General features: G+C 39.3%; 1 protein-coding gene across 1 annotated transcript in view; it reads right to left on the minus strand.

The window, feature by feature from the left end:
- Window positions 1-5519: 5519 nt before the first annotated feature.
- LOC124259677 (mitogen-activated protein kinase 1-like) overlaps window positions 5520-27434 on the minus strand; it is a 43548-nt gene continuing 21633 nt past the window's right edge. Inside the window, 11 exon segments of the mRNA XM_046693855.1 lie at window positions 5520-11852; window positions 13365-13490; window positions 14601-14710; window positions 16456-16534; window positions 19430-19465; window positions 19468-19514; window positions 20490-20561; window positions 22282-22414; window positions 24227-24274; window positions 24276-24417; window positions 26006-26061. Of these exon segments, the coding sequence (XP_046549811.1) occupies window positions 13368-13490; window positions 14601-14710; window positions 16456-16534; window positions 19430-19465; window positions 19468-19514; window positions 20490-20561; window positions 22282-22414; window positions 24227-24274; window positions 24276-24417; window positions 26006-26061 (846 nt within the window). The 3' untranslated portion in view covers window positions 5520-11852; window positions 13365-13367.

Here is a 27434-nt window from a genome sequence, read left to right on the forward strand (position 1 = left end):
CTGGTCCATACTATATTATTTACTGACCGTCGCCATATTGCTGAGTGCGGCGTAAAACTAAACTCACTCTTTGGACAAGTACAGCATACTGGGGTACAGTTCAAACATGGAATTCCCACCAGATCATAGATGTCAGTGTCATGGAATACAGCAAAGGGTGGTGTTTAGTTCCCCCGTTCCCAATGTTTTGTTTTTCTTCTTCCCAGTACTCAATGTCAGTGTTCATATCAAGAGATTTCCCCAGTACTCCATTTCAGTGTTCATTGCAAGGTTCCAGGACAGAATAGCTCCCCAGTACTCCATGTCAGTGTTTATATCAAGGTTCCAGGACAGGATAGCTCCCCAGTACTCCATTTCAGTGTTCATTGCAAGGTTCCAGGACAGAATAGCTCCCCAGTACTCCATGTCAGTGTTTATATCAAGGTTCCAGGACAGGATAGCTCCCCAGTACTCCATTTCAGTGTTCATTGCAAGGTTCCAGGACAGAATAGCTCCCCAGTACTCCATGTCAGTGTTTATATCAAGGTTCCAGGACAGAATAGCTCCCCAGTACTCCATGTCAGTGTTTATGTCAAGGTTCCAGGACAGGATAGCTCCCCAGTACTCCATGTCAGTGTTTATATCAAGGTTCCAGGACAGAATAGCTCCCCAGTACTCCATGTCAGTGTTTATATCAAGGTTCCAGGACAGGATAGCTCCCCAGTACTCCATGTCAGTGTTTATATCAAGGTTCCAGGACAGGATAGCTCCCCAGTACTCCATGTCAGTGTTCATATCAAGGTTCCAGGACAGAATAGCTCCCCAGTACTCCATGTCAGTGTTCATATCAAGGTGCCAGGAAAGGATAGCTCCCCAGTACTCCATGTCAGTGTTTATGTCAAGGTTCCAGGACAGGATAGCTCTCCTGTTGGCTGCAGGGCTCCCTATCAAGGTGCCTGTTTAGGATAGATCCCTAGTATCCTGTGATACTTGTCTCTCCCTCAAGGTTCCAGGTCAGTTCCCCAATACCCTCTGATGGTTTTCCCATTGAGGTTCTGGGACAGAATGGCTCACCAGTTGGCTATTCGAGTTTTCCTATCAAGGTTCCTGGTTGTATCTTTATGGTATGTTCTTAAAATGTCATTGGTATTGAAGGTCAAATTCAAGGTTCGCAGTGAATAGCTGCAAAATTGCAGTGTTTAGTGTTTAGCAATACTCACTCACTCAAATTCAAGGTCAAAGTACTTTCCAATCATAAACTCCAACCAGTTGTCAAAAGTCGGATCCAACAAAAAGAAAACCAACCACTTCTTGGTATGTGAAATTTATTCTGCGGCAATACAAGGTCAACTAAGAATACATCAACAATGTCTAAAGTTTGGACAATATTTTTTTAAGTTCAAGAAAACTGGACCCAAAAATAAATTTCAACAAGCAGTACCCATATACATAACATTACTGAAAATTAGACTTTAAAATAAGATACAACATGTTTAGTCATGACACCTACTGCAGGGGTCACAGACAGCTATAGATTTGAACACGACAGAAACAATACATCGGCTTGTGTATTGCAAACTCGTACTTATCTCAAGGTGTTGTTACATATTTCTTGGTTTACCAGCAATTCCAAATTCAAAAAATAGAAAAATGACAATTCATGAAGTCTTACATCTTTTCACTGAATATTTCACTAAATGGCACAAATCCTCCATTGAGTGAAGACCTGCAGCTCACTGACACATCAATGTTTCAAGATCACTTTGGTTTTGAAAAATATGAATTATTCAAACAAGCATAGGTTAAATAAAATTGTCTTGTGTTAAAACGTTTAACAACTACTAGTCAACTTGAAGGATATTTCTATCTGTATGTGAAACACAAAAACTGATTCTCATATTTTGAGTGAAGATTTAAATACAAAGACATATCTGATCATCATTATGAGAAGTTGAGTTAAATATTATTATCATTTGGACAGTGTTGACAACATTGGTATATTGACCTGTAAACCAAGGAACCAAGACACCAACAATGGACTGGTCATTTACTATAGGTGATGGCCACAGATTGCTTGTCCATTGTCTCACTAAGTACATACAACCCGCCTTAAATGTTCCCTTTCATGATGTTCCCCAAAAAACTTTATTTATTATTTATTTCATTATTTTAATTATGTTTTAGACAAATAATTAAATAACAAGATTATATCAATTTTAGGACATGATATTAAAGTTTCCTTAAAAACAAAGTTCTAACAACTTTCTTTCTCTTTGATAAGCACCCTTTAATAATTGACCAGCCCTCTTTACTGCAGCCAGCAGTTGGTTGCCCTAACATCTTTTTGTCCCAGGACACATATTCAACCTCTATCAGAAATACTATTTGTCAACAACTGCTTTTGTGACAAGCTTTGGGATATAACCTCCATCAAGCCACAAGAAGTTCATCATATGTTGCCAATCCCTGTTCATAGGGATGGATAGTTTCTAGTTATCAGTAATCAATTATATAATCATTATCTATTTTGTGTAAAATTACTTTTAAGGCCAAAACTTGTAAGAGTATGAAGAATCTACAATTTGTAACAAGTATTAAACATACCCATTTATTAAAATTTTGAACATAAATTTGACTGTTATACCGATATACATCAAACTCAAGAATACATAGTACATAGTTTACAGACATTTCCCATCAAAGTATGTGTAGTATATATTCTAAAATCAATTGTATTTACTTTGATAAATAATTTTGAGTAAAACAAATAATTAACTTGATGTGGCTTAATGGCACTGTTTAAAAACATACATAAGCTTCAAATGTCAAGTCATTTACAAAACAAACCAAAACTTGTCCATTGTCATTCTCAGACAGGAAAGAGCATGACATAATCAAGATCCACCTTAATTCTATGCTAGACCCTTTTAACTACAAAAACATAACAGCCGGCACAGCATTACAACAAGCGATTGTTTTCGTGCAACAGTAGAAAAACAAAGACAAGGCCTTCAGTTCAAAACATGCGAACAACTGATGATACCGAGTTATGTGGCTTTTCAAATATCAACCAACATATACTGAGGGAATCAAATAAGGGAACACCACTTCATGTCAGTTTTCCTTTATTTATTCTCAGATTTCCTCCCACTACGCTATTCAAAGCTGGTGATGAAAACTGGAAACTATAAAAGGAACACTTGAATTTTCCTGTGTTCCTTTATTTGTTTCTTTCAGTATATTTTCAAATTGATACACCATGTAGGAAGAATGAACCACTGGTTTTAAACATTGCCAAGTGCTATATATATGAAGAGTAGCACCAAGCTGGAAAGTAAGAGACATTAATCGTCAAGTACGTCATCCTTTCTGATCAAATTGAATACAATAGTCAACGTGTCTCAAACACGTCCTGCCACCGTCAGCTCTTGCAAACTAATACTTTCAGTTTTCATCAGTAAAGACAGAAGAATGTTGATATTCACCTGAGGTATCCGAGTTATATCTAAGCGATACTTAGTTTACTCTGCCATAAATCTGATAAAACCTTGATGAAATATATTACACTTATGTGGTACAAAATGAAATGAAGTGAATTTAAGCTCAGGCATGAAACTAGGAACAATATCAAGCTCTTGGGTCCTACTCCAAGAAGTGTACCGGTACCGATCCTGGGCGTCAGTAGAGTAATATTAAATTAGCGTGGAGTGAGTGAGTATGGTTTTACGCCGCTTTTAGCAATATTCCAGCAATATCACGGTGGGGGACACCAGAAATGGGCTTTACACATTGTCCCCATGTGGGGAATTCAGCATGACGAGCTAATGCTTTAACCACTTGGCTAACCCACCGCCCCTTTACCATCAGAACTATTATATGCATGTCACATGACAGAGGAACTAGGCTTGGGGACCTCATGCAAACATATGATCAAGACTAGGCTTTCAATATTTATATTATTCTGTAGACTTTTTTCCTTGGTTTACAGATCCATTGACCAATATATTAATTCCAAAGAAAATTTTATTTTATTAGAAATCAGAACAAGTTGGGTTTTTTAAAGCGAAAAGATAAAGACTGCTTTGAAACAATGGAAGTGATATTGTTATGGTAGTGCTAAGGTCACCGTGCTGTAAATGCAACGCTTCAATGATGACTGCTGCTCTTCGATTACCATACATGTCGTATCCTGCACTTCACTGGCATGAATCACCACCTTTGCAGCCTGTTGACCTTGAACTTGTAATTCCTAGACTTGGCAACAGATATTCATCATATTTACTCCCTATACCATGGACACACTACAAAAGACCTTTGCCTGTTGTATCCTAAGATTATTAAGTTGTAATACCTATACTAATCATATAGTGTCCTGCGCTTAACTGGAATGAATCACCACCTTTGTAGCCCGCTGACCTTGAACTTGTAATTCCTAGACTTGGCAACAGATATACATCATATTTACTCCCTATACCATGTACACACCTCCAAAAGACCTTTGCTTGTTGTAGCCTATTAAATTTTAATACACTTTTGTTATAGGTGTAAACTTTAGTGGTGGTCCGATTAATTGAAATAATCGAAGATTGGTCGTAGTGACTAAACGACCAAGCAATCGATCATAATTTCTCATAATCGAACACAAACGATTCTGGAACACTTGTTTTCATTAACAATATTTTTCACATGGTTGGTTTTGTCTGTTATATTTCGTAAGCACTACAAGCTCGTTTCAAGTCATGATTGAATTTATCTTAACGATTCCAAGAAATTTATGTTCCTAACATACTAGTCATCCTTTAAAGATATGAAATTTTGCAAAAGAAAACCCAAAAGAACTACATGGGTTTTTCCCTTATTTTTATGTGCATTAACAAATTTCATAAATGACGCTAACCAATTATTTTCGATGATTGATCGGTAGTAATGAACCAATCATCAATTATGAGATTTTAACCAATTCCCAACACTAGTAAGCTTGTTGTAGACCCAAATATTGCAACGCCTAACCTAGGCTATAGGTTTGTTAAACTATTATTTTGTAATTTCTATACTCTGCCACAGACATATGCCAGTTGTAGCCCTAAAACTACTAGGTTATAATCCTATACTTAGCTACAGACTTGTTGTAGCCCTGTTGAGCTACATCACTGTAATCCTATTCCGCAGAATGGCCATTATTGTCACTTTCTGGAACAGGACTTACTTTAACAAACCAAGAATACTTTTTACGCCTATTCTGGTTACACAATATCATTTACAAAAGGACCAGCCTTTTCCTTAAACTTCAGAAACAGTAACAGATGAATAAAGACAAAAGCAAATAGAAATGCTACCACCAAGCTAAGTTCTCATGCTCGGCTCTGTGAAATGATGGTCCACAGAGTCAGGATGCACTATCAATCAACGTACCGTTTACCAATAGACAGCACAACTAATTATCTCAGTTTGAACATTTACCTTAGAACTGCTTTTCATAAATTTGGTAGCAGTTAATATATCGTTTTTATTAATAATTAATTTCAAAGGCTTATTTTTTGTATAATTTATCTAAAGTCTCATGGACTTTGGCAAACACTTAAAAAATGTGAACCTGTCTTCAATACGAACATATGACACTTTTCTGGAAAACTTTTGTTTTATCAGTAAAAAGCGTTATGTGTTTATGTTCAATCAACTTCAAAATGCCTAGCAAAGACAGATTTCAATACAATGTAGTGAGTTGTATTGTATGACAAATTGAAACAACTCATAACTTTATGTCATTTACATGGCCATCGTGATTCTTCACATCATCTTTACAACATTGTGCAAACGTACGACTCGTATCACAAAGTAACAGAATGGAGGATTGCATCAAGATTTATTTTCGTACATATAGAAATGCATTTGGAGCTGTACTCAGTGAAATGATGATATAAACAAGAGAAGGGGATGAAACGATTCACCAAAGCAACACATAACAATTCATAAAACACGTACACAAACCAGCAATACATCAAACAGCATTATCTTGACAAAATCGTGAGGAAACGTATATTATGAAACACTGAAGGCAGGACCACCCAGAGCAAGGGGTTGATTACAGGGATCTGCATGCACAGAGACAGTCAGGGAAATCAACAACTTTGGGGTTTTTTGTGTGTAAAACTAAAACCTTTTTTAAAGTTGTACTGAAACCCCCTGCTCAAGGCATAACAAGTCAAATTTTTTAACCTATTCACAAAATGCTCTAATGACAAAATAACAATTTTGGTACATTTCCATCCAGTTACAAGTTTATTCATTATGATTGATAATGTCGGCTTAATGTGGGCGGAAAGCTTTGAGTGTTATGGGTCTTGTGAGAGAAACCCATGTGAAATCCTTTGACATAAATCCATGGGTTTGGAGCAGGCAAATCAAGGTTCCAAACATGCAAAATTTGGGATTCAAACTCACAATTTACTGAACACTGGCTTGGAGGATATATAAACCTCCCAGCAATTAGCACACATTAAACCATCACATGACCCTTGCCGTTTTAAATCTACGAGAACTTGTACCAAAGATAATGATGCACTAAACAGTTTCAACCTGTGCATCTTGCTGCAGACTTTGATGGATCATTTCACCCCAGTAATAGATGAACAGTGACTGGAATGGTACAGATATGGGCGTATTCAGAGTATGACATCATATCACATCAACTGGGGAAGAAGAAAAAAATATACACGAGTACTTCACTATAAATAACATATTAAATATTTTCCAAGTATTCATTGGATTAATTGACAGTCCTGCCCATCACACTTGCCTACTATACTTGCGTACAGTCATCTTGGACGATCGAATAATCACCTTGACTTCTGGATGATCGCATGATCACCTTGACCTCTGGATGATCACCTTGACCTCTAGATGATAGGTTACCATGACCTCTAGATGATAGGTTACCGTGACCTCTAGATGATAGGTTACCGTGACATCTAGATGATAGGTTACTATGACCTCGATAGGTTACCTTGACATCTAGATGATAGGTTACTTTGACCTCGATAGGTTACCTTGACATCTAGATCATAGGTTACTTTGACCTCGATAGGTTACCTTGAAATTCAGGATATCAAATGGTCACCTTGACCTCTGCATGACTGATCAGTAACATGACCACCTTATCTCATGCAAAACAATTCATCATTCAAGGTCAGACTTTAAATTTAGATCAGCCATATTATAGCAACAGTGGTGATGTCTGCAACAAGGCAAAGTATCCAAGACAAACCCCATTCATTGTTTAGTTGTAAGCAACATCAACATGTATTAAGTCCTCATGAATGTATATTTCTATATAACAAAATATAAGCAATTTAAATGTGGGCAACATTTACACAAGAGCCTCTCATTTGTTAAGGATTACGTGTACTATGAACAGTGCTGTGCCACAGACAAATTACAGTGTAATAGCCTTGTGTAGCTCCTCTATGATAAAGCATATATTGGATGTTTTACTGCAATGTAAAAATAAAAAAACACAACTTGAACTAATGCAGAATGTGGTGTTTAGGATGTTGCAAACAGTTACATGCTGCACCTATGATACAAACTAGTAACTATGGTAACACAGTCTCAAGCCATATATGTCACTCTCCAGAAATCAATATTCTACATTACTGTATGATTGTCTCTAAAGTGGTAATTTGTTCAAAGGTTTTCTGCTAAAACTCTGCCCAATGTTATAAAGTTAGCAACAAAAGGTAGAATATTCAAACGGTTAGCAATATGTGGTAGAATTGTTCACATGGTTAGCAATATGGTAGAATTTCCACATGGTTAGCGACAAATGGGTCAGTTTTACTGAGGTAAAAGAATTTATACATCCGCATTGGGACAAGAAATACCAATACCATTATCCCTGATACAGATGGAGGACTGACGAAACCTCTCATCCCATTCACATATCCCTTTCTGCAGACTCTCATTCTGTTCTGATGCTGATGAAAAAGATCAAAATTGGACTCAACTTGTGTGTGGTGTTTCAGTTATTTTGAACAGTTATGTCATATGTCAGCTAAATGTTTGAGGAGAACCAAGGTTCAGGTTCAACGTTCGAAATACCTGCCTGCCCGACAGCCCGGGACGCGTTAATTTCAACACACACTGCCAAATTCTCAAATTCACCTGTCCGACAGTCGGGTTAAAATTTGGACACGTATATGAAGATATTCATCATATTTCTGGATAATAAATCATTAATTCACTTGTAAAAAAAATGATGAATTCCAATCTGATGATAAACTACGTCGCTTGTCAAACCTAAATTATTTGCGGGCAGGTAAGTTTTGGTCAGGGCTGGTCTGGCTGAAATTTTTTGGGAGTTTCCTACCCTGTTCAGGTTGTTGGTGAAATGTCAGCCATGGTGCTAGAACCCACCACTGGCATCAGTATGTTTATCTCCAGACCACCCCAGTCGTCTGACAGGTAGCAACAAATGAAAATGTTTGAAATCCAGCCAAAACCTAAATAGTGCAAAAGATTCCAGCCAGGAAGAAGCAGCCATGTTTTCACAGCCTCGGCAACAATGGGTCCCGTTGTTCCCGGATTTCACAGGAAGTGTTATAGAGAGAGATATGTCATTCCTAGGGAAATTAGCATGTTGACTCCTAGACAGGACCAGTCTACTAGACAGGACTAGTCTACTAGACTGGATGACCCCGCATCTACACCCATCTGTGATGCTACACATCACAATGAAACGTCAAACAGGAAATCAAATATATAATGTCAACTAACGTATAAATTACCATTGACACACAGAACATGAGAATGATAAGTTTGGTAAACACTTGAATAAATACCGCAGTTAATGTCAAAAAGAAAATATTAGTTCATGTCAGACGTATCCAGATTCGAACCTAGCTAAATTCAACACAAAGTAGCCAAACGAAATATTCTTCCTTCATTAAACTCAAGTCACCCTCCAAAACTACAAAGCATGTAAGCTACAACAGCCTCTACAAATAAGGAACATCTTTTACATCAGTATGGGTTGATTCAGTTTTCTACAACACAAGTGGAAAATACTACAAAAAATAACTGAAAGAGTGTCGACTTCTTGCTAGTTTCAGATACTATAAAAATGACAACATTCCTAACGGATTGTTCTTTATCTGACTTTATTAATTTTCATAAATCTTTGAGACTCATTCTAATGGTGCAGATATTTGGTTTGGGAGGATTACAGGATATGACTGGGCTGCAATTTGAAATGAAGCTGAAAATGTGTCAATTTGTCATCAATTGCAGATACTATTAGTACAACAACTTTCCTATAATTTTGTTTCTTTCCTGGCTTCTTCATTACTCTTGACAAATCTTTGTAGCACATTCTCTTTGTTCTCTTCTAGAAAAGGTTTCCGGGAGGGAGAGGGAGTTTCTTGGACTGCAGGGGTATCTATCCCAGTGTTTACACTACTTTTTCTCATTTGAACACCAACTTGAGACAAGATGCTGATTGTAAACAACTCATGCTTCCACCGACAAAATAATATACATGGTATGTCTTGAAGAACAAGTCATTTTGGCAGTACGTTACACACAAATTCAGAAACATCATACAGAAAGGCAACCTTATAAAGACTCATAGACCATTCTACTGAAGATACATGTCTGATATGGTTGGTAGTCACAGCAGGGACAAAAACTAACTATGTGTAATGCGAAAAAAAGATAGTTATTTTGCTTGTACAAATACAGCAAAATTCAGTACTTTTGTAGTATCACATATATATAATATAATATATTTATATATTTCTCCAAATTTAAATACACATTTATCAAAATTGTAAGACATCGTAATGGAGGAAGCTGAAATAGCACTTATACTCAACACAAAAAGTTAGGGATCATGAGTAGTTTGGGGATATTTTCTTGTACTGATGACTGTCGAAATGTAATTTAATATTCACAAAAATATACATGATCCCTAACTTTTTTCGCTCAGTAAATAAAACAAGGATAACAAACACAGTATTGGAATCAGTCTTGTGGGGAGTAGTTTATCACAAGCACAATACTGAAGTAGAATTTGTGATTTATATTTCAAGAAAACAATAACAGCTTCAGTTTTGTATATGCTATCTGAAGAGAACCACTATGAGTAAATGATAAAATAGTACTTATAACATGTCACTCTTACTTGATTGAGCTGCTGACCAGTCGCTTTGAAGATGAATCAATAATCTGTTATTCTCTAGATTCCATCAAATAATCTGTCACAGATTTTTTTTTAATCAAAGACTTCAATGAAAGCAGTTCTCTTGCACAACCACGTTTTATAAGACAGTGGTGATGACAATATGTTTCAAGGAAAGTAGAATCACTAACAATGCAATTTTGTCACTTCTTAATTCAAATACCAAATACTTTCTAATCGTTTAAATGTTTCTCAAATTCATTTAACCAATATAAATTGCCTTGTAGAAAAAGACTTTTTGAAAATCATCCGTTACATTGATGGACACAAAAAAAACCAATGGGATTTCGAACATTCTGTCAACGTGGATCTTAGCACGAAATAACAAAAGTCTTCAGATTCAGGTCAGGATGATACTGGTGATGAGAAAATGATCACGACGAGAAACAATCTTATTCATACTGGTGTTAATTATCACCGGCAGATACTGAGTCCTCAATTCTTCAAACCATGTGTCGCTACTGTAAATTCTCCCACGGTGGATTCGTCAAAAATGTGCATCACACAAAATAGATTTCGTGGAAATACACAAAACCGTGGAAACTATCAATATTTTAATCTGGAGAGGGGATAATGTCATCCGTGACCTGGTCCCGAAATTCTTCAAAGTAAGCACCATGCGCTCCTATCTAAAGGATCTCTCACCTATATACCATTGTAAAATGTCCTGGCCCAAATTGAATTTCTTTGGAAAGGAAGAACATTTCACAAAAGGTGAAATCTTTTTCCAAAAATATCTTGCTTTCAGTATTCTCCACAGCAGTATAGCTAAGAAGTAGTAACAACAACACAGTCCTATTTAATAATGTTGGTACAAAAGTTTGTTCTTTGCAAGATGATAACGAGGACTGAAAAATCCACGTGACAACATCAACATATGTATACACAATTGGACCAATCGTAGACTGCAAATAACAATGGACCAAACAAGATCACAGCCCTCCCTCGCTATAACAACTACTGGTTCCTCCTTATAATGCACACTTGGGTATTCAACAATCAGAATTCTTGAACTAAAGGCCAATGAACATTCCTTTGTATGGAATGCATACACAGCACCAACACTTAAAGTTTTTTCTTGTAAATCGTCTAAAATAACTCATAATGATATAGTAAGGTGTTTTTGTGATTCAATATCTCCAGCATGGAATTCTTAGGACTGAATTCTAGAAAATCCATTTAAGAAAACCGATCTGTAAAAAACAGATCAATATTTTTTTCATGACTTTTTACTGACAATTTCCCAGAACAAGAATCCAGTTGATTGTACAGAGCAACCAAGCTTCATCATAGTGAGGGAGCGCTACTCATTATTCTTGACCTGGTCATCTAGAAGAGAACTGTTTGGACACAGTGAATACGGTCGTCTTACGTCATCTGTCTTCACAGCTACGTCTCCCGCTAAGGACAGTAAGACAATATCAAACAGTGAGAGACTGCCGCAGCAGACGAGGCCATCTATACAGGAAGTAGTAATCAGAGTCATCTCCCCTGGGTCCATCATACGTTGTACCAGATGGGCATGGAAAGTGCATGGCCAGCGGCATTAAATTGAAGCTCACTCTGATGTTCTTCAATGTTCTGTCCTTGGATTCTTCATTGTGTTAGGAATATGGTTTCTAATAAATCCGAATCTGGCCTGGAAAGGTAAAAATATAATTAACACACCCATTATCTCTGAACCAGACACACACATTTTCAATGACAAGATTTTACTGGATATTCAAGTTGTTTTGCGTGGATGTTTTTGTTGTCTGAAGCAAGCTGTCAAAAATATTAGAATCAAGTCTGGAGCAGATAATCCAGTGATTTATATAATGAGTAAAAAATTATGTTGTCGTGGAAAGGACACATATTAATCCAAGTCTCAGAATCTGACCACCCGATCCTTGTAGGTGACATTTACACCCAGCCAAGGCTGCTGGGAATCATTTCCAACTCGAGATCCCCTATGGGTCTAAATGGCCCAAGACTCAAACATGGCTGTGCTCAAACAGGTTGCCAATGAATGGGTGAATTACAATCGGCAATATTTCAGCCTGTCAATATTTGTATCTGCAGGAAAGCAGTGGTTGACAGCATGAGAAACAACTAGTCATTACCACATATTACCACTTTTAAACGGACCTTCCAGGGTGGGCAACAGTAGTGAAAACATTCCACAGGTTAATGTTGGTTAAAGGCGGCAATCTCACACACTTCTCTAAAAATACATAATGCATTTCTCTCAATAATACTAACTATCAGCCCTCAGGAAGCTACCATATAATATATTCCCCCAAAATTACGTATTCAAATAAAAATACTCAATTAATAAGTTTGAATGAATTAATGTTATGTTGCATTTAATCGACTTTCCCACACTCTAGTGGGCAAACATTAATTCAAGTGACCACCATAGAATTTTGTCCCTTGGAGCGCTCTCTTTACGAATAGCCTATGCTAAAATTGTGATTGAAACCGGTTCAGCAAACACCGACAGCCCCGCGTGCGACAGTTTTCGATGTACGAAGCAATTGTTTGCATTCCATATAGGACAAGTGTTCTCTATTTGGAAGATGTTCGCCTCGAAGTTTCAAATATCGATTTCAGGTAAGTCGTAAGGGATAATAAGTCTTTTTTTGCATCAGTAGGAAGCTAAAGTGAGTGTATATGCCCCCAATATATAAAATATAGGTCCAAATATTGTCGAAAATGTGTGACATTGTGCCATTAACATGGACTAATGGCTTATACTACACAAGTAGATCATGGAGCAAACAAGCATTCCGTGAGGAATGTGTGAATTCTGGGATTAATTGGTTTGTGTGTTGTTACACCGCACTCAGCAATATTCCAGCTACATAACCGTGGTCTGTAAATAAACCAGACTGGACCCGACAATCAAGTGATCAACAGCATGAGCAAAGAATGATGTGTAAATCAGTCAGCAAGCCGACCACTGGCTGTGGTTGACTGTTAGTCGCCTCTAGCAACAAGCATGGGTTGTTGAGTGTGTGATGTTTTATGCCATGCTTAGCAATAATCCACGGACATGATGCCAGGGGAGACCTGAAATTGGCTCCCCACACTGTACCCAGGTTGGGAACCGAACCCAACATGACAAGTAAACGCTTCAACCACTTTAGCTACCCCTGAGAGTGGTCATTACCTTCTAGAGCAGCTTGTCTGCTCTCTCCTTGATGAGGATAGTCTCTTGAAAGATGAGCTCCTTGAGGCGCTCTTTGGGCAGATCGTCCAGCTCCATCTCAAACGTGAAGGGTTCCTCTGCCACAGGCTGAAACAGGGAAAGAGAAAGGGTGAGTCTTTGAGATTCATGCATGGCTCACAATAAGGTCTCCATTAGTCCTAAGGCTGTGGGTGCAGCTCCAAACCTTAAGTCAAAGGTGTAACACCACCTGGTTGGCTTACTGGTGAGAACCTACAGCAAAGCTTATCACTGCAGACGTTCAATGATTGCGTATGGGAATTGAGTAAATATCAATGATCACTCAGAAATGCCAACCCCAAACTGGTGCAATTAGGAATCTGAGCTCCCCTAACATAGAGAAAATTAGGAATTTTCCCAACAAATTAGGGATCCCTATTCATTATTGCAATCAAGGAATTACACAGTACACATACCGATCCTTACACAACCCTGAAACCGGTTTGCAGTACTTGGCAGCAGTGTTTGTTAATGTCAAGTGAATAAAATAAACAGTGCATGGAATTTATCAGGCAGCCTACTTAACAACCAGATTACTTTCTTGTGTAAACAATTTGAGAACGTCTGTAAATAAAGTATTATATTTACTTTTCATTATTCATAGTCAAAGATGAGCCTAGCCCTCCAGTAAGTAAGACTATCAATATTTTTGTTATATTTTGAACATAATCAGACAAATGGCTTTGTCGGCCTGCTGGAATCGCCAGGCATTTTCCGGAATGATTCCGATAAATTCGGGAGGGTTGGCATCTCTGGATCACTAGGGAGAGTCTGGGACTTGACACATGTCATCAACTCCAAGTGTTGGGGAGTCTGATAGTAGCCGTGGCATGTCTCATGTAATCAGCTGTGGCAAATGTTACCTCATCAACAGGCTCTACGCCAGTGTGAAACAGTAGGAGTTTAGTTTTACGCTGCTTTTAGCAATATTCTAGCAACTTCTGGAAATGGGCTTCACGCATTGTACCCATGAGGGGAATCAAACGTGTCGGAAAAGGAAACCCTTTAACCACTAGGCTATCCCACTGCCCTGAAACATGGATGAGACTGATAGTAGCTGAGGCTCTACCTTAGGGTGAGACCGTAGGAGTCACCACATCATATCTCACCTCATCAGCGGGGTTATAGTACTGCTCTAAGTATGGGTGAGACAGTAGGAGTCACCACATCATATCTCACCTCATCAGCGGGGTCATAGTACTGCTCTAAGTATGGGTGAGACAGTGACTGCTCTACTGTTATCCTCTTCTGTGGGTTGAATGTCAACATTTTGTCTAGCAGATCCAGAGCTAGAAAACAAAAACAAAGGCTGTCATTACAATGAAAACTACACCCTACAACCAGTCAGTATGGTTCTATGCATGTTTCAGCAATATCACAGACGGCGATCCAAAATTGGGCGTATTGAACTATTGAACCCAGTGAATTGAACCCAGGTCTTCAGCATGACGAGCAAACGCTTTATCCACTAGGCTACCAACCTTCCCTGGTGAAATCAGAAGTGCAGCATCCTTCACCCAGTGAATGCTGCCTTGAGCTGCACAATGTTACAACTACATCACGGCAACCACTCATATTAGTGAGTATTGACCATGTAAACTAGTGGGTGATAGCATGAAGCTACAACAACATCAAGGAACAATACACACTCAGTCAAACTATACACTGTGAGTGAGTGAGTGAGTGAGTTTAGTTATACGCTGAACTCAGCAATACTCAAGCTATGGGTAGTCAGTAAATAATCGTGTCTGGACCAGACAATCCAGTGATCAACAGCATGAGCATCAATCTGCACAATTGGGAACCGATGACATGTGTCAACCAAGTCAGCGAGCCTGACCACCCGATCCCGTTAGTCGCCTCGACAAGCATGGGTTACTGAAGACAAATATTCTAACCCGGACCTTCACGGGTCAGTGGGTGATAGCATGAAGCTTCAACAACATCAGGAACAATACACACTCAGTCAAACCATACACTGTGAGTGAGGGAGTAAGATTTTATGCTGCTTTAAACAATATTCAAGCAATATTCTAGTAATATCACATAAAATGGGCCTCATGCTTTGTACCGAGGTCTTTGGTCTGATGACTACAACACTTGGCAACCCACCATCCACAATCTATAGTGACCTCCTGATCAATACTACAAGCTAAACTGATGAGCAGGGTATTGGGTACATGACCAACAGACTGAAGAACACTTTGTACCATCTTTTGTTTTTGAAGGTTATTTTTCAGGGGTGGAAATCACATGTAAAATCACTTGCCCTGATAATTTTTCCACTATACCGGCCGTTTTCTTGTTGATTTTTTAAATAAACAACATAATTAATATTGGACAGTCAATATGGACACCGATACAGTGTGATATACAAATTTGCTTGCCCGACAGAAAAAACCACTGGACTCGGGCATCGGGCAATGGGTTATTTCCACCCCTGTTTTAATCAGTCCTATAATCACAGTATTTAACAATAACGACAAAAGCCCATGAATAATCGAGTGTAGACCATACAATTAGATGATAAACATCCTATGTTATTAACAACGATATAAAGCTATTATACTGCCTCTTTTGACAAACATTGTCGATGAGAACTTATGATGAGAAAATAATCTAGTATCATTAGTGTTTCCGCTGGAATTTTTACAGCTGGACATTGTGACTGGTCATTTGTAAATTTTACTGGTCAAGTGATCATGCTTTTCATTGTGGGCGAGACCTTGCAGCCTAACAACCAATCAGAAATGTAGAGGGTATACGTCAATGCTGCTATTTTGAGACCGGGCTTTCCAAAACTGCTATTTTTTATTTGACAACACTTTGATGTCATTCTCAAAACGTAATCTTTTTCGAGGAGAAATAGAATTGACAGAGGTAATTAGAAAATTGATTTTAAAATTTGACTGACAGCCTTTGAAATTACTGGACATTTTAACTTTGTACCAGTCCTGCATATACCGGATAACGGAAACACTGGTATCATGCACCCTACATATTTGCACCTCCATAAACAACAGTTTCCACCTACCTTTATCATCTGCCTTAGTGAATAACCTGTTCCATGGCACCTTGGGCTTGAACGGCAACGACTGAATGTACCCACGTGCCTGGAAGAAATCAGGACAGTTAACAACATGTCTATCAAAAGAGAAATCATTGTTGATTTTAAACATATTTATTATCACATTATACTGTTCAATTTGAGTAAACAATTGTTGATGGGACTTTGAATATCATGCCTGGAATGTATTCTAATTGTCTTGAATTTTACTGCAACAAACACCTGTTAATTCAGTAACGCTGCCATTTTTCAGCCATGGGACTGTGGACCTGAATAATGATGCCTTGAACAGTGACTGATATTATGAGCACCAAGTCACGTTATCCACATACACTGATAAATAATCAACCATGCCCGGTTCCATCAAGTCATCTCTTATGACACATGAAGGTTGCTAGGCCTTCTGAACTGGAATCACGTGTTACTACGGCTGCAACGATTCCATTATGGTTGGTTGGTTTGTTATTTAACGACACACTCGGCAATATTCCAGCTATATGGCAGCGGTCTGTAAATAATCGAGTCTGGACCAGACAATCCAGTGATAAACACTATGAGCATTGTTATTCCACTATGAGGTGAATCATATCATGAATACCGGGTACCTGGTGGAAAGAGTCATGTGACTATTAACCTTCTAGAGCCTCACAGCAGCTTGGGTTATCTGGGGTAATAATAATCAGATTGTAGCAGGCCCCATCGTGGTGCAGAATTCACCGCATTACAAATGCCCTTATTAATATTATTATTATGTGAGGTGAAGTGAAATTGGGTTTAATGTCGTGCTTGAGAATATTTCGCTCATATGACGACGTGCATGCGTGTGTAAGTGTATGTGCGGCTGCTTGTACTAGCCCAGACTGAAGCTGGTTTTATAGTGCTAGCCCACTGAGATACCATGCCGCAGTGAAGCATGAATACCCCACTCAGACACATTATACTGACTCCAAGCCGACCAGTCCTTGTTGTACCCATTAATGCCGAGCGCCAGGCAGGGACCAATAAGTACCATATTTTATCGTCTTTTGGTATGACGCGGTCGGGGATCGAACCCGCAACCTTCCCGCTCCGGGCCCGGGCGGCGCTCTAACCACTACACCACGGAGGTGGTATTATTATTATGTAATTAATACGCTTATATAATTATATTTGTCAGTAATGTGGTCACTGGTCATTGCAGTGAAAAATTGTGACTGACTGACTGGACTGAGTTTGGTTTTCACGCCGCTTTTAGCAATATTCCAGCAACATCACGGCAGGGGACACCAGAAATGGGCTTCACACATTGTGCCCATGTGGGGATTCAAACCCGGGTCTTTGGCATGACGAGCCAACGCTTTAACCATTAGGCTACCCCACCGCCCCCAAAAATTGTGATAAATTTACAACTGCCATCAAGGTCAAAATGTCAAATGTTTTTGTCATTACTTCTCTAAACAAATTGAATAATTCATCATCTGAAGACTCGTTTTTGTGTTTGTTACCCAGCAGAATGCGATTTCGGTTGTTTTTTTCAATACCTGCATCGAGTGCAGTCTGGCTTATAGGTTTTGCTGCTACATCAAAATTTTGGTTGCATCATAAAATAATGTCACTGGTTCTAAAATGTAACCAGTACTTGTTCAGCAATTTTAATAACAAGTACTTACTCATTTATCATCATGGAGTCAGTTTCTGCTTAGGCCCAAAAAATATATATGTCCGTTTCCTATAACATGCTTTTTAAAATAGGGTAGGTGAGTCGGTTTTATCTTCTTTTTTCACTTTTTTAATAAACTTTTAGTAGCACCAGGTGGGCACCTGAGAAGGTCTTTCAAGGATACCATATCATGTAGTGGCAATGTCTTGTGATGAGACATTGAAAGATTTCTATATCAAATCATTATTTGTTATTTATTTGCAGGTTTTGTCAGTGAGAGCCCATTATGCCAATTCAATGCAATCCATTTTAGCCCCACTGAAAAACATGAAGATATCATACTCGATTTGGATAAAAATGATGAGTTGAAATGCACTCCAGTCATGATGTTGAATTGGTTAGAAAAAGATTTAGGGTCAGGTGGGTTGGATAGGGTCGGTTGGGTTACCGGAAACAGAGATTTTTATTTTTGGGCCTTCCACCATGCACTGCACCATACGTCACCACAAATCAATGTATTGTATAGTGAGCCTCATATACAATATTGTATTACTGTATCATTACATCGCTAGCAAGTACTATCTTTTGACATGTGGTTTGATGCAGCTGCAGATCAGACTGCACAACTTTGGAGGCAGTGACCACACAGATAGTGAAGAGAGAGTTTGTTTGCTTGTTTGTTTGTTGTTGTTTAACGCCATCCTAAGCAATATTCAAGATATATGGTGGCGGTTTGTTAATAATCGAATCAGGAACAGATGCTCCTGTGATCATCATCATGTACATCGATCTACGCAATTGGAATACGATGACATGTGTCAAACAAGTCAGCAGGTCTGACCACCTGATGCCATTAATAGCCTCTTATAAGCATAGGTTGTTGAAGACCAAGTCTAACCTGGATCTTGATGACAGAGGTGACAGCAAACTATCAATACAATCAAGAATTTTGCCCTGCCACCGAAGGCCCTAACAAAGCCTGCCAGTCTACACTAGTCATGAGTAAGTGAGTGAGTGAGTTTGGTTTTACGTCGCTTTTAGCAATATTTCAGCAATATCACGGCAGGGGACATAAGAAATGGGCTTCACACATTGTACCCATGTAGGGCATGAGTAAGTGAGTTACTTTAATTTTACTCCCCTTTTAGCAATATTCCAGCAATATCATTGCAGGGGACACCAGATATGGGATTCACACATTGTGCCTATGTGGGGAATCGAATTCGGGTCTTCGGCATAACAGGCGAACGCTTTAACCACTAGGCTTCCGAACCATCCCTACGCTAATCATGTGTCATGTACCTTTTCATTGATGATACAGTTGAGATCTTCTTGACTCGACGCGGCGAGCCCAGCACGCCCAGGATGTGATTTAACTGATCAAGATCTACACACATTAAGGCGTAAACAATAAATAGGTTGACAAATGTTTTCTTTCAAATATATATATTTCAATGAATTTCTAAAGAAATGTTGGACACGGTTTTCCTTATTTCAACTTAAATAAACCTAGATACTTTTCAGGATTGAAACTTGTCATTCTGTTTTATGATATGGAGGTGAAACAAAAAAAGGAAATTGAAATGAAAAATAGAATTCTATCTTTAGTCTTATGCAACAGGTGAACTTGTTGGTTTGAACTCATCACTCTCAGCAATATTCCAGCTACAAGCCTGTAAAGTGAGTCGACCGGACAATCAAGTGATTGATATTGTGAACAGCGATCCATATCGTCAGGGTCTGATGATGTGTCATCAACCAAGTCACCCACCTGATTTATATGGTCACCTCTTGACACCACTGTACCATCATTTATATACTATGCAAAGGAATATAGTATTCTTTAACTTCAAACTTTTGCGTTTTGGCACAAGACAAAACAATCCATACACAAGCAGATGATATAAAAAGATGATGATGATGATGATGATGATGATGATGATGATGATGATGATGATGATGATGATGGCACTTGTACACATTTTATAAGACTGACTTAACTATGGTTTTACGCCTTTTTAAGCAATATTCCATCAATATCACGGCGGGGGACACCAGAAATGGGCTTCACAAATTGTACCCATGTGGACATTTTATAAGATGATGATGGTAATGATGATGATGATGGCACTTGTAGAGTGCAATTATGCACACAGTGATGCATGCTCATTGCTCTGAAAAGTACGTAAGAATTGAAATTACTGTTGTAGTTTTATCTTAACAACTAAACAAAATTCAGCTGTTCCTGGGTTTAGTCAACAGTACAACTAGTGAACAAAGTACAAACTGCTACTGTAGGAACAATGATTCATGTGGACTTTGTGCCCAACAGATTCTGGTTACGATGAGTTGTCAAGGATACAGTGTTTCCCTGGAAACAAGGGCCTGTTGGAGAGCATCTCAGCCAGGATACAGCCAACTGACCACACATCAACTGGACACACGTTAAGGAAAACATCCGTGAGCAGTACATGAAATAATTCTGAAAATTAAACTCTGATGAACATCAAATCTCAAAATATATTTTCAGTTTCCCATCCTAGTATTCTGTTCCAGTAATCTATTTTCCATAATTCAGAAAACTGATAATCATAAAGTCAAATCTATAATAACAGAAGGAATACCTGAGTATAACTTCTCTGAATGGCATTTTTGACGTTGGGAATTAGAATGATAAAAAATTTCAGGAAATTTCCTGCTAGGCAATGGCACAATAATCTGTACAGAAACGTTGCACACACAATATAAAAGATGTTGTTAACCATTAACTTGTCATTATTATCAAAGTATACCTTACAACCAGTAACAAAGATATGTCAGGAGCTGTTTATGTCAAGACAACAATACTTTTCCTTTGTTTGTTTGTTGTTCAACACCGCATTCAGCAATATTCCAGCTATATAGTGGCAGTCTGTAAACAGAATCTGATCCTGACAATCCAGTGATCAACAGCATAAGCATCAATCTACCAAACTGGGATCCAATGACGTGTGTACAGCAATACTACAGGCATGTGTACAGCAATACTACAGGCATGTGTACAGCAATACTACAGGCATGTGTACAGCAATACTACAGGCATGTGTACAGCAATACTACAGGCATGTGTACAGCAATACTACAGGCATGTGTACAGCAATACTACAGGCATGTGTACAGCAATACTACAGGCATGTGTACAGCAATACTACAGGCATGTGTACAGCAATACTACAATGTACAGCAATACTACAGGCATGTGTACAGCAATACTACAGGCATGTGTACAGCAATAGTACATACATGTGTACAGCAATACTACAGGCATGTGTACAGCAATACTACAGGCATGTAAAGTAATAAAGAATAAAATTTGGGATTGAAAGAAATGTGGCTGAAAGCATGAGCACCCATTAGTGCAAGGACGTAATTGAAGTGAGTGAGTTGGGATTTACACCGCTTTTAGCAATATTCCAGCAATATAATGGCAGGAGGACACCAGAAATGGGCTTCGCACGTTGTACCCATGTGGAAAATCGAACCCAGGACTTCTGCATGACGAGAGAACGTCATAACCAGTAGGCTGCCCCACCACCCTAAACGTAATCATAAAGGCTACAGATTGTAGTTAGTGAGTCTAACACTGCCTCTAACTGTCCTTCAGTGGAATCACAGCATGGTAGCCTAATGTTGAAGGAAAGCCTACAGTAATACAGGTCTTAGGCATTTGCCACTTTGCAAAAACAATAAAAGCATATGGTGCTGGTAAACCTAGTCATAATCAGGGTGAACAAACTCAATCTGCAATAAGAGTCCTGTCGTGCCCAAGGGAGGCAACTCCAACTGCAGCTCTTAGCATGAGCATTGTGAGTGAGTGAGTTTAGTTTTACGCCACACTCAGCGATATTCCAGCTATATGGTGGCGGTATGTAAATAATCAAGTCTGGACCAGACAATCCAGGTATCAACAGCATGAACATCGATCTGCGCAATTGGGATATGACATGTCAACCCAGTCAGCGAGCCTGACCACCTGATCAAGTTATTCGCTTCTTCCAACAAGCATGGGTTGCTGAACACCAATTCTAACCCGGACCTTCACGGGTCCATGAGCACTGTGTATTGGGGGACCTATGGTATGTAGCATTCACAGAGTGTTCACTGGTCAAGGATACTGGACTTTGTGTACCCCTTGGAGTTGAGCATGATCTCGGGAGCGCGGTACCACCTTGTCGCAACATATTCCGTCAGGAAACCTGTGTGGTCATGGTCGGGGTCGGCCACTCGCGCCAAACCAAAATCACAGATCTGAAACACAAAAATGAAAAATTCATTACCATCAGATCTCTTCCTCCGTACAAAGTTTTAAGGACACTTCATTGCAGGCTACTGTGAGGCTACTGTGAGTTACTGTAAGGCTACTCTGGCTTGAGATCACACATTGTGTTAAATGTGAGGCTACTGTGAGTTACTGTAAGGCTACTCTGGCTTGAGATCACACATTGTGTTAAATGTGAGGCTACTGTGAGTTACTGTAAGGCTACTCTGGCTTGAGATCACACATTGTGTTAAATGTGAGGCAACTGTGAGTTACTGTAAGGCTACTCTGGCTTGAGATCACACATTGTGTTAAATGTGAGGCTACTGTGAGTTACTGTAAGGCTACTCTGGCTTGAGATCAAACATTGTGTTAAATGTGAGGCTACTGTGAGTTACTGTAAGGCTACTCTGGCTTGAGATCACACATTGTGTTAAATGTGAGGCAACTGTGAGTTACTGTAAGGCTACTCTGGCTTGAGATCACACATTGTGTTAAATGTGAGGCAACTGTGAGTTACTGTAAGGCTACTCTTGGCTTGAGATCAAACATTGTGTTAAATTGTGTTAAATGTGGAGGCAACTGTGAGTTACTGTAAGGCTACTCTGGCTTGAGATCACACATTGTGTTAAATGTGAGGCTACTGTGAGTTACTGTAAGGCTACTCTGGCTTGAGATCACACATTGTGTTAAATGTGAGGCTACTGTGAGTTACTGTAAGGCTACTCTGGCTTGAGATCACACATTGTGTTAAATGTGAGGCAACTGTGAGTTACTGTAAGGCTACTCTGGCTTGAGATCACACATTGTGTTAAATGTGAGGCAACTGTGAGTTACTGTAAGGCTACTCTGGCTTGAGATCACACATTGTGTTAAATGTGAGGCAACTGTGAGTTACTGTAAGGCTACTCTGGCTTGAGATCACACATTGTGTTAAATGTGAGGCAACTGTGAGTTACTGTAAGGCTACTCTGGCTTGAGATCACACATTGTGTTAAATGTGAGGCTACTGTGAGTTACTGTAAGGCTACTCTGGCTTGAGATCACACATTGTGTTAAATGTGAGGCTACTGTGAGTTACTGTAAGGCTACTCTGGCTTGAGATCACACATTGTGTTAAATGTGAGGCTACTGTGAGGCTACTGAGGCTTGAAGTCTTACCTTGAGATCACACATTGTGTTAAATGTGAGGCAACTGTGAGGCTACTGAGGCTTGAAGTCTTACCTTGAGATCACATGTTGTGTTAAATGTGAGGCTACTGTGAGGCTACTGAGGCTTGAAGTCTTACCTTGAGATCACATGTTGTGTTAAATGTGAGGCAACTGTGAGGCTACTGAGGCTTGAAGTCTTACCTTGAGATCACACATTGTGTTAAATGTGAGGCAACTGTGAGGCTACTGAGGCTTGAAGTCTTACCTTGAGGTCACATGTTGTGTTAAATGTGAGGCAACTGTGAGGCTACTGAGGCTTGAAGTCTTACCTTGAGATCACATGTTGTGTTAAATGTGAGGCAACTGTGAGGCTACTGAGGCTTGAAGTCTTACCTTGAGATCACATGTTGTGTTAAATGTGAGGCTAAATGTGAGGCAACTGTGAGGCTACTGAGGATTGAAGTCTTACCTTGAGATCACATGTTGTGTTAAATGTGAGGCAACTGTGAGGCTACTGAGGCTTGAAGTCTTACCTTGAGATCACATGTTGTGTTAAATGTGAGGCTACTGAGGCTTGAAGTCTTACCTTGAGATCACACATTGTGTTAAATGTGAGGCAACTGTGAGGCTACTGAGGATTGAAGTCTTACCTTGAGATCACATGTTGTGTTAAGTAGGAGATTGCTGGGCTTGAGGTCCCCGGTGCAGCACGTTGGCAGAGTGAATGTATTTGAGGCCTCTAAGGATCTGGTAGAGAAAGTAGCAGACATGATCGTTGCTGAGCTGCTGGGTCTTCAGCAGTTTGTACATGTCTGTCTCCATCAGGCACTGTACAATGTAGCTGAGGCAGTTGAGGAAGATGTCACACAATGAGGAGAATACAGTCGTATCCAGGTGGCCTGAGGAGGAAGTGTTTTATTCGCCACCCCATTCAGCTGAATTCCATCCTCAGCATTTATAATGAACACGCTCATAAAGTACCAATTTTTTTTGTCCTGGCAAATAGCAATATATCATGATATAAATTTGATGTATACAACAAACACACTTTTAACAAACTGATGATTTAGTGATCTGACTCAGCAGTTTTGAGTGTCATCTGTCAAACACAATGTTTACGTTTATATCAAACTGTCAATTTCTGAGCCGCAGTCTCTCTGCTGGCCTGTAAATAATTTGGTACAGGCCAAGCAATCTGGTGACTGATATTGTGAGCACCAATCCATGCTGTCAAGAAGCTTGATCGTGTTTCAACATGACCTGACAGCACGGATTGCTGCTCATGATATCAATCACTGGATTGTCTTGTCAAAGACTTGTTTATAGGCTGCGGTCATGTAGCTTAAATATTGCCGAGTGTGGCATTAAACAACAAACATTAAGATCATTTTAACAACATGAGCATTGATATTCAAGGTATTCAACTTGTCAAACACTCAAGCCACTTGAGTGGGAGGAAGTTGGTGCTTCAAGTCCAAAGCCAGATTTACATAAGTATTCTTTGTTGTATAACCCCACACTTAGAGTCTATATACTGAGCTGAAGCAATATTTATGCCAAATGTTGGCAGCGCATAAACACTCACATCGGAACCAGACAATCCCGTGACAAATATCAGGATCACCATCAGGGTATAACAACTTCACTAAATCTGGCCATTGAGTCGAACCACAAGATTAACGCTTAGTCTCGGAAAATATAAAATTAACTTTAATTCAAAAGGAGCCCAAGTGAGGTGGGTGTTTCAATAGCTGAGGAGAGTAGACTTGCTTCATTGTTTTATTCTGCATTATAGAAAGGGCTTGGTGGTGGGGAAACTAATAAAGTTTAGGGACGGGATAATATGAACTAATATCTTTCAGGGACAGGGTAATATGAACTAATAATAAAGTTCAGGGACAGGGTAATATGAACTAGTAAAGTTCAGGGACAGGGTAATATGACCTAATATGGTTCAGGGACTGGGTAATATGACTGACTGACTGAGTTTGGTTTTACGCCGCTTTTAGCAATATTCCAGCAATATCACGGCGGGGGACACCAGAAATGGGCTTCACACAATGTACCCATGTGGGGATTCAAACCCGGGTCTTCGTCATGACGAGCCAACGCTTTAACCACTAGGCTAACCCACCGCCCCCTGGGTAATATGAACTAATATGGTTCAGGGACTGGGTAATATGAACTCATGTGGTTCAGGTACTGGGTAATATGAACTCGTATGAGTCAGGGACTGGGTAATATGAACTAATTTGGTTCAGGGATTATGACACCTGATCCATTCAGTAACATATAGGACAGGCACAGATGGGTGGGGATCTCATCAAACCAGGAAATCATTTGAGAGACAACACGCTATCATATAGTGTACAAGCTCCAGACCAGTATCTGCTGATGTTTTCTGATTTCGCTAAGCCTGTAAAGGATACACATCTTTCATTTCTTCTATGGATGGTGCTCGCAGAATATCGCTGATATTGATGATCTGAAAGAAAAGAAGTGAACAGATTCACAATCACACTTCATTTTATGATACTTGACAACAATAACGTAGAAAATACAGATATAAGACATAATATTGATTTATAGATTGTTGTGTAACACCTCACTAAAATATACTTCATCTGTATCGTGTCAGCCTGTTTGAGACTGGACCATACACTCCAGTCTTTGACGGCATGAACTGAATCCACTCAGATGTAATAAAATGTAGGGCTGGGACGGGTCCAAATTTTCTACCCGGGTACCCCAACCCCTATCACCCTACCCTACCCGGATACCCGTTATGTTAATTCCTGACATCAAATTTGTAAGAAATGGCAATATATTCTTCAGCTCAGAGGCTAAAATTTCGAGTTTTTCAATGCCTTAACCATGGTATTATATTCAAAAGAAGTGACTGTAATTATGTTTAAAACTTCAAAGACAATACAGCCTCTTATTCATGAAATAATAACATATTACATTGTTTAATGAATTAGACACATGATCATAACGGGTCTGGGTAGTGAGACGGGTACCCGGGTCCAACTCATTACCCACCCATCCCGGGTATACCCGGGTTACCCGTCCCAGCCCTAATAACATGACATGCAATCTGCCATGCCACTAAGCTTGACTATCCAATCCTGTTCAGCACAGCTTACAGCTTGCTTTGGCAGTAAGTGACAAAGATTCTTCCAGGGAATCTCAAGGAGTCTCACATATAATATGTGAAAGTTTAAGTTAAATGAAATTCTATATGCAAGATTATTGTACTCATATAGTGACATTAACACCGATGGGGACAGAGAGTTGGCCTTGTGGTTAGGCGTTCACGCTTCACACCCATGACCTGGGCTTTATTCCCTACATGGGTACAATGTGTGAAGCCCATTATTCTACTGCTGTATTGCAGGAATATTGCTATAAGTGGCATAGAATCATACTCACTCACTCACACTCTCTCTCTCACACCCTCACTTACTAAATGCCCCTTTAACAGGACAGACTTCCAGCCAACCAGTCATTTTTCTTCCACTTTTATGCCCAACATAAGGCATGGTAATAAGCTAATAACAAGTATTGATATTTTGTTATGACATGGCTTTGGGTCAATCCACCGAGGTTCCCCTCATCAGGCAGATGCTCTTTCCAAGGCAGGATTGGGAAAAGCAGGGGCCATGGGCCATTTTGCACATTAGAATAAAAAATGGCCCATTAACATTTTGAAGTTTACTATTGATACAAGGGCAGTGGCCCATTCTAAATTCAGAAAATGGCTAATAATCCTGAAAATGGCCCATTGTCAAAGCTCTCTATCCCAATCCCTGCAAGGTATATAAGTACTTACACAATCACTAACGAGTGATGGGGAAT

Source organism: Haliotis rubra, unplaced genomic scaffold (assembly GCF_003918875.1).
Source record: "Haliotis rubra isolate DU_JTF1 unplaced genomic scaffold, ASM391887v1 Scf732, whole genome shotgun sequence".
Classification (NCBI taxonomy): domain Eukaryota; kingdom Metazoa; phylum Mollusca; class Gastropoda; order Lepetellida; family Haliotidae; genus Haliotis; species Haliotis rubra.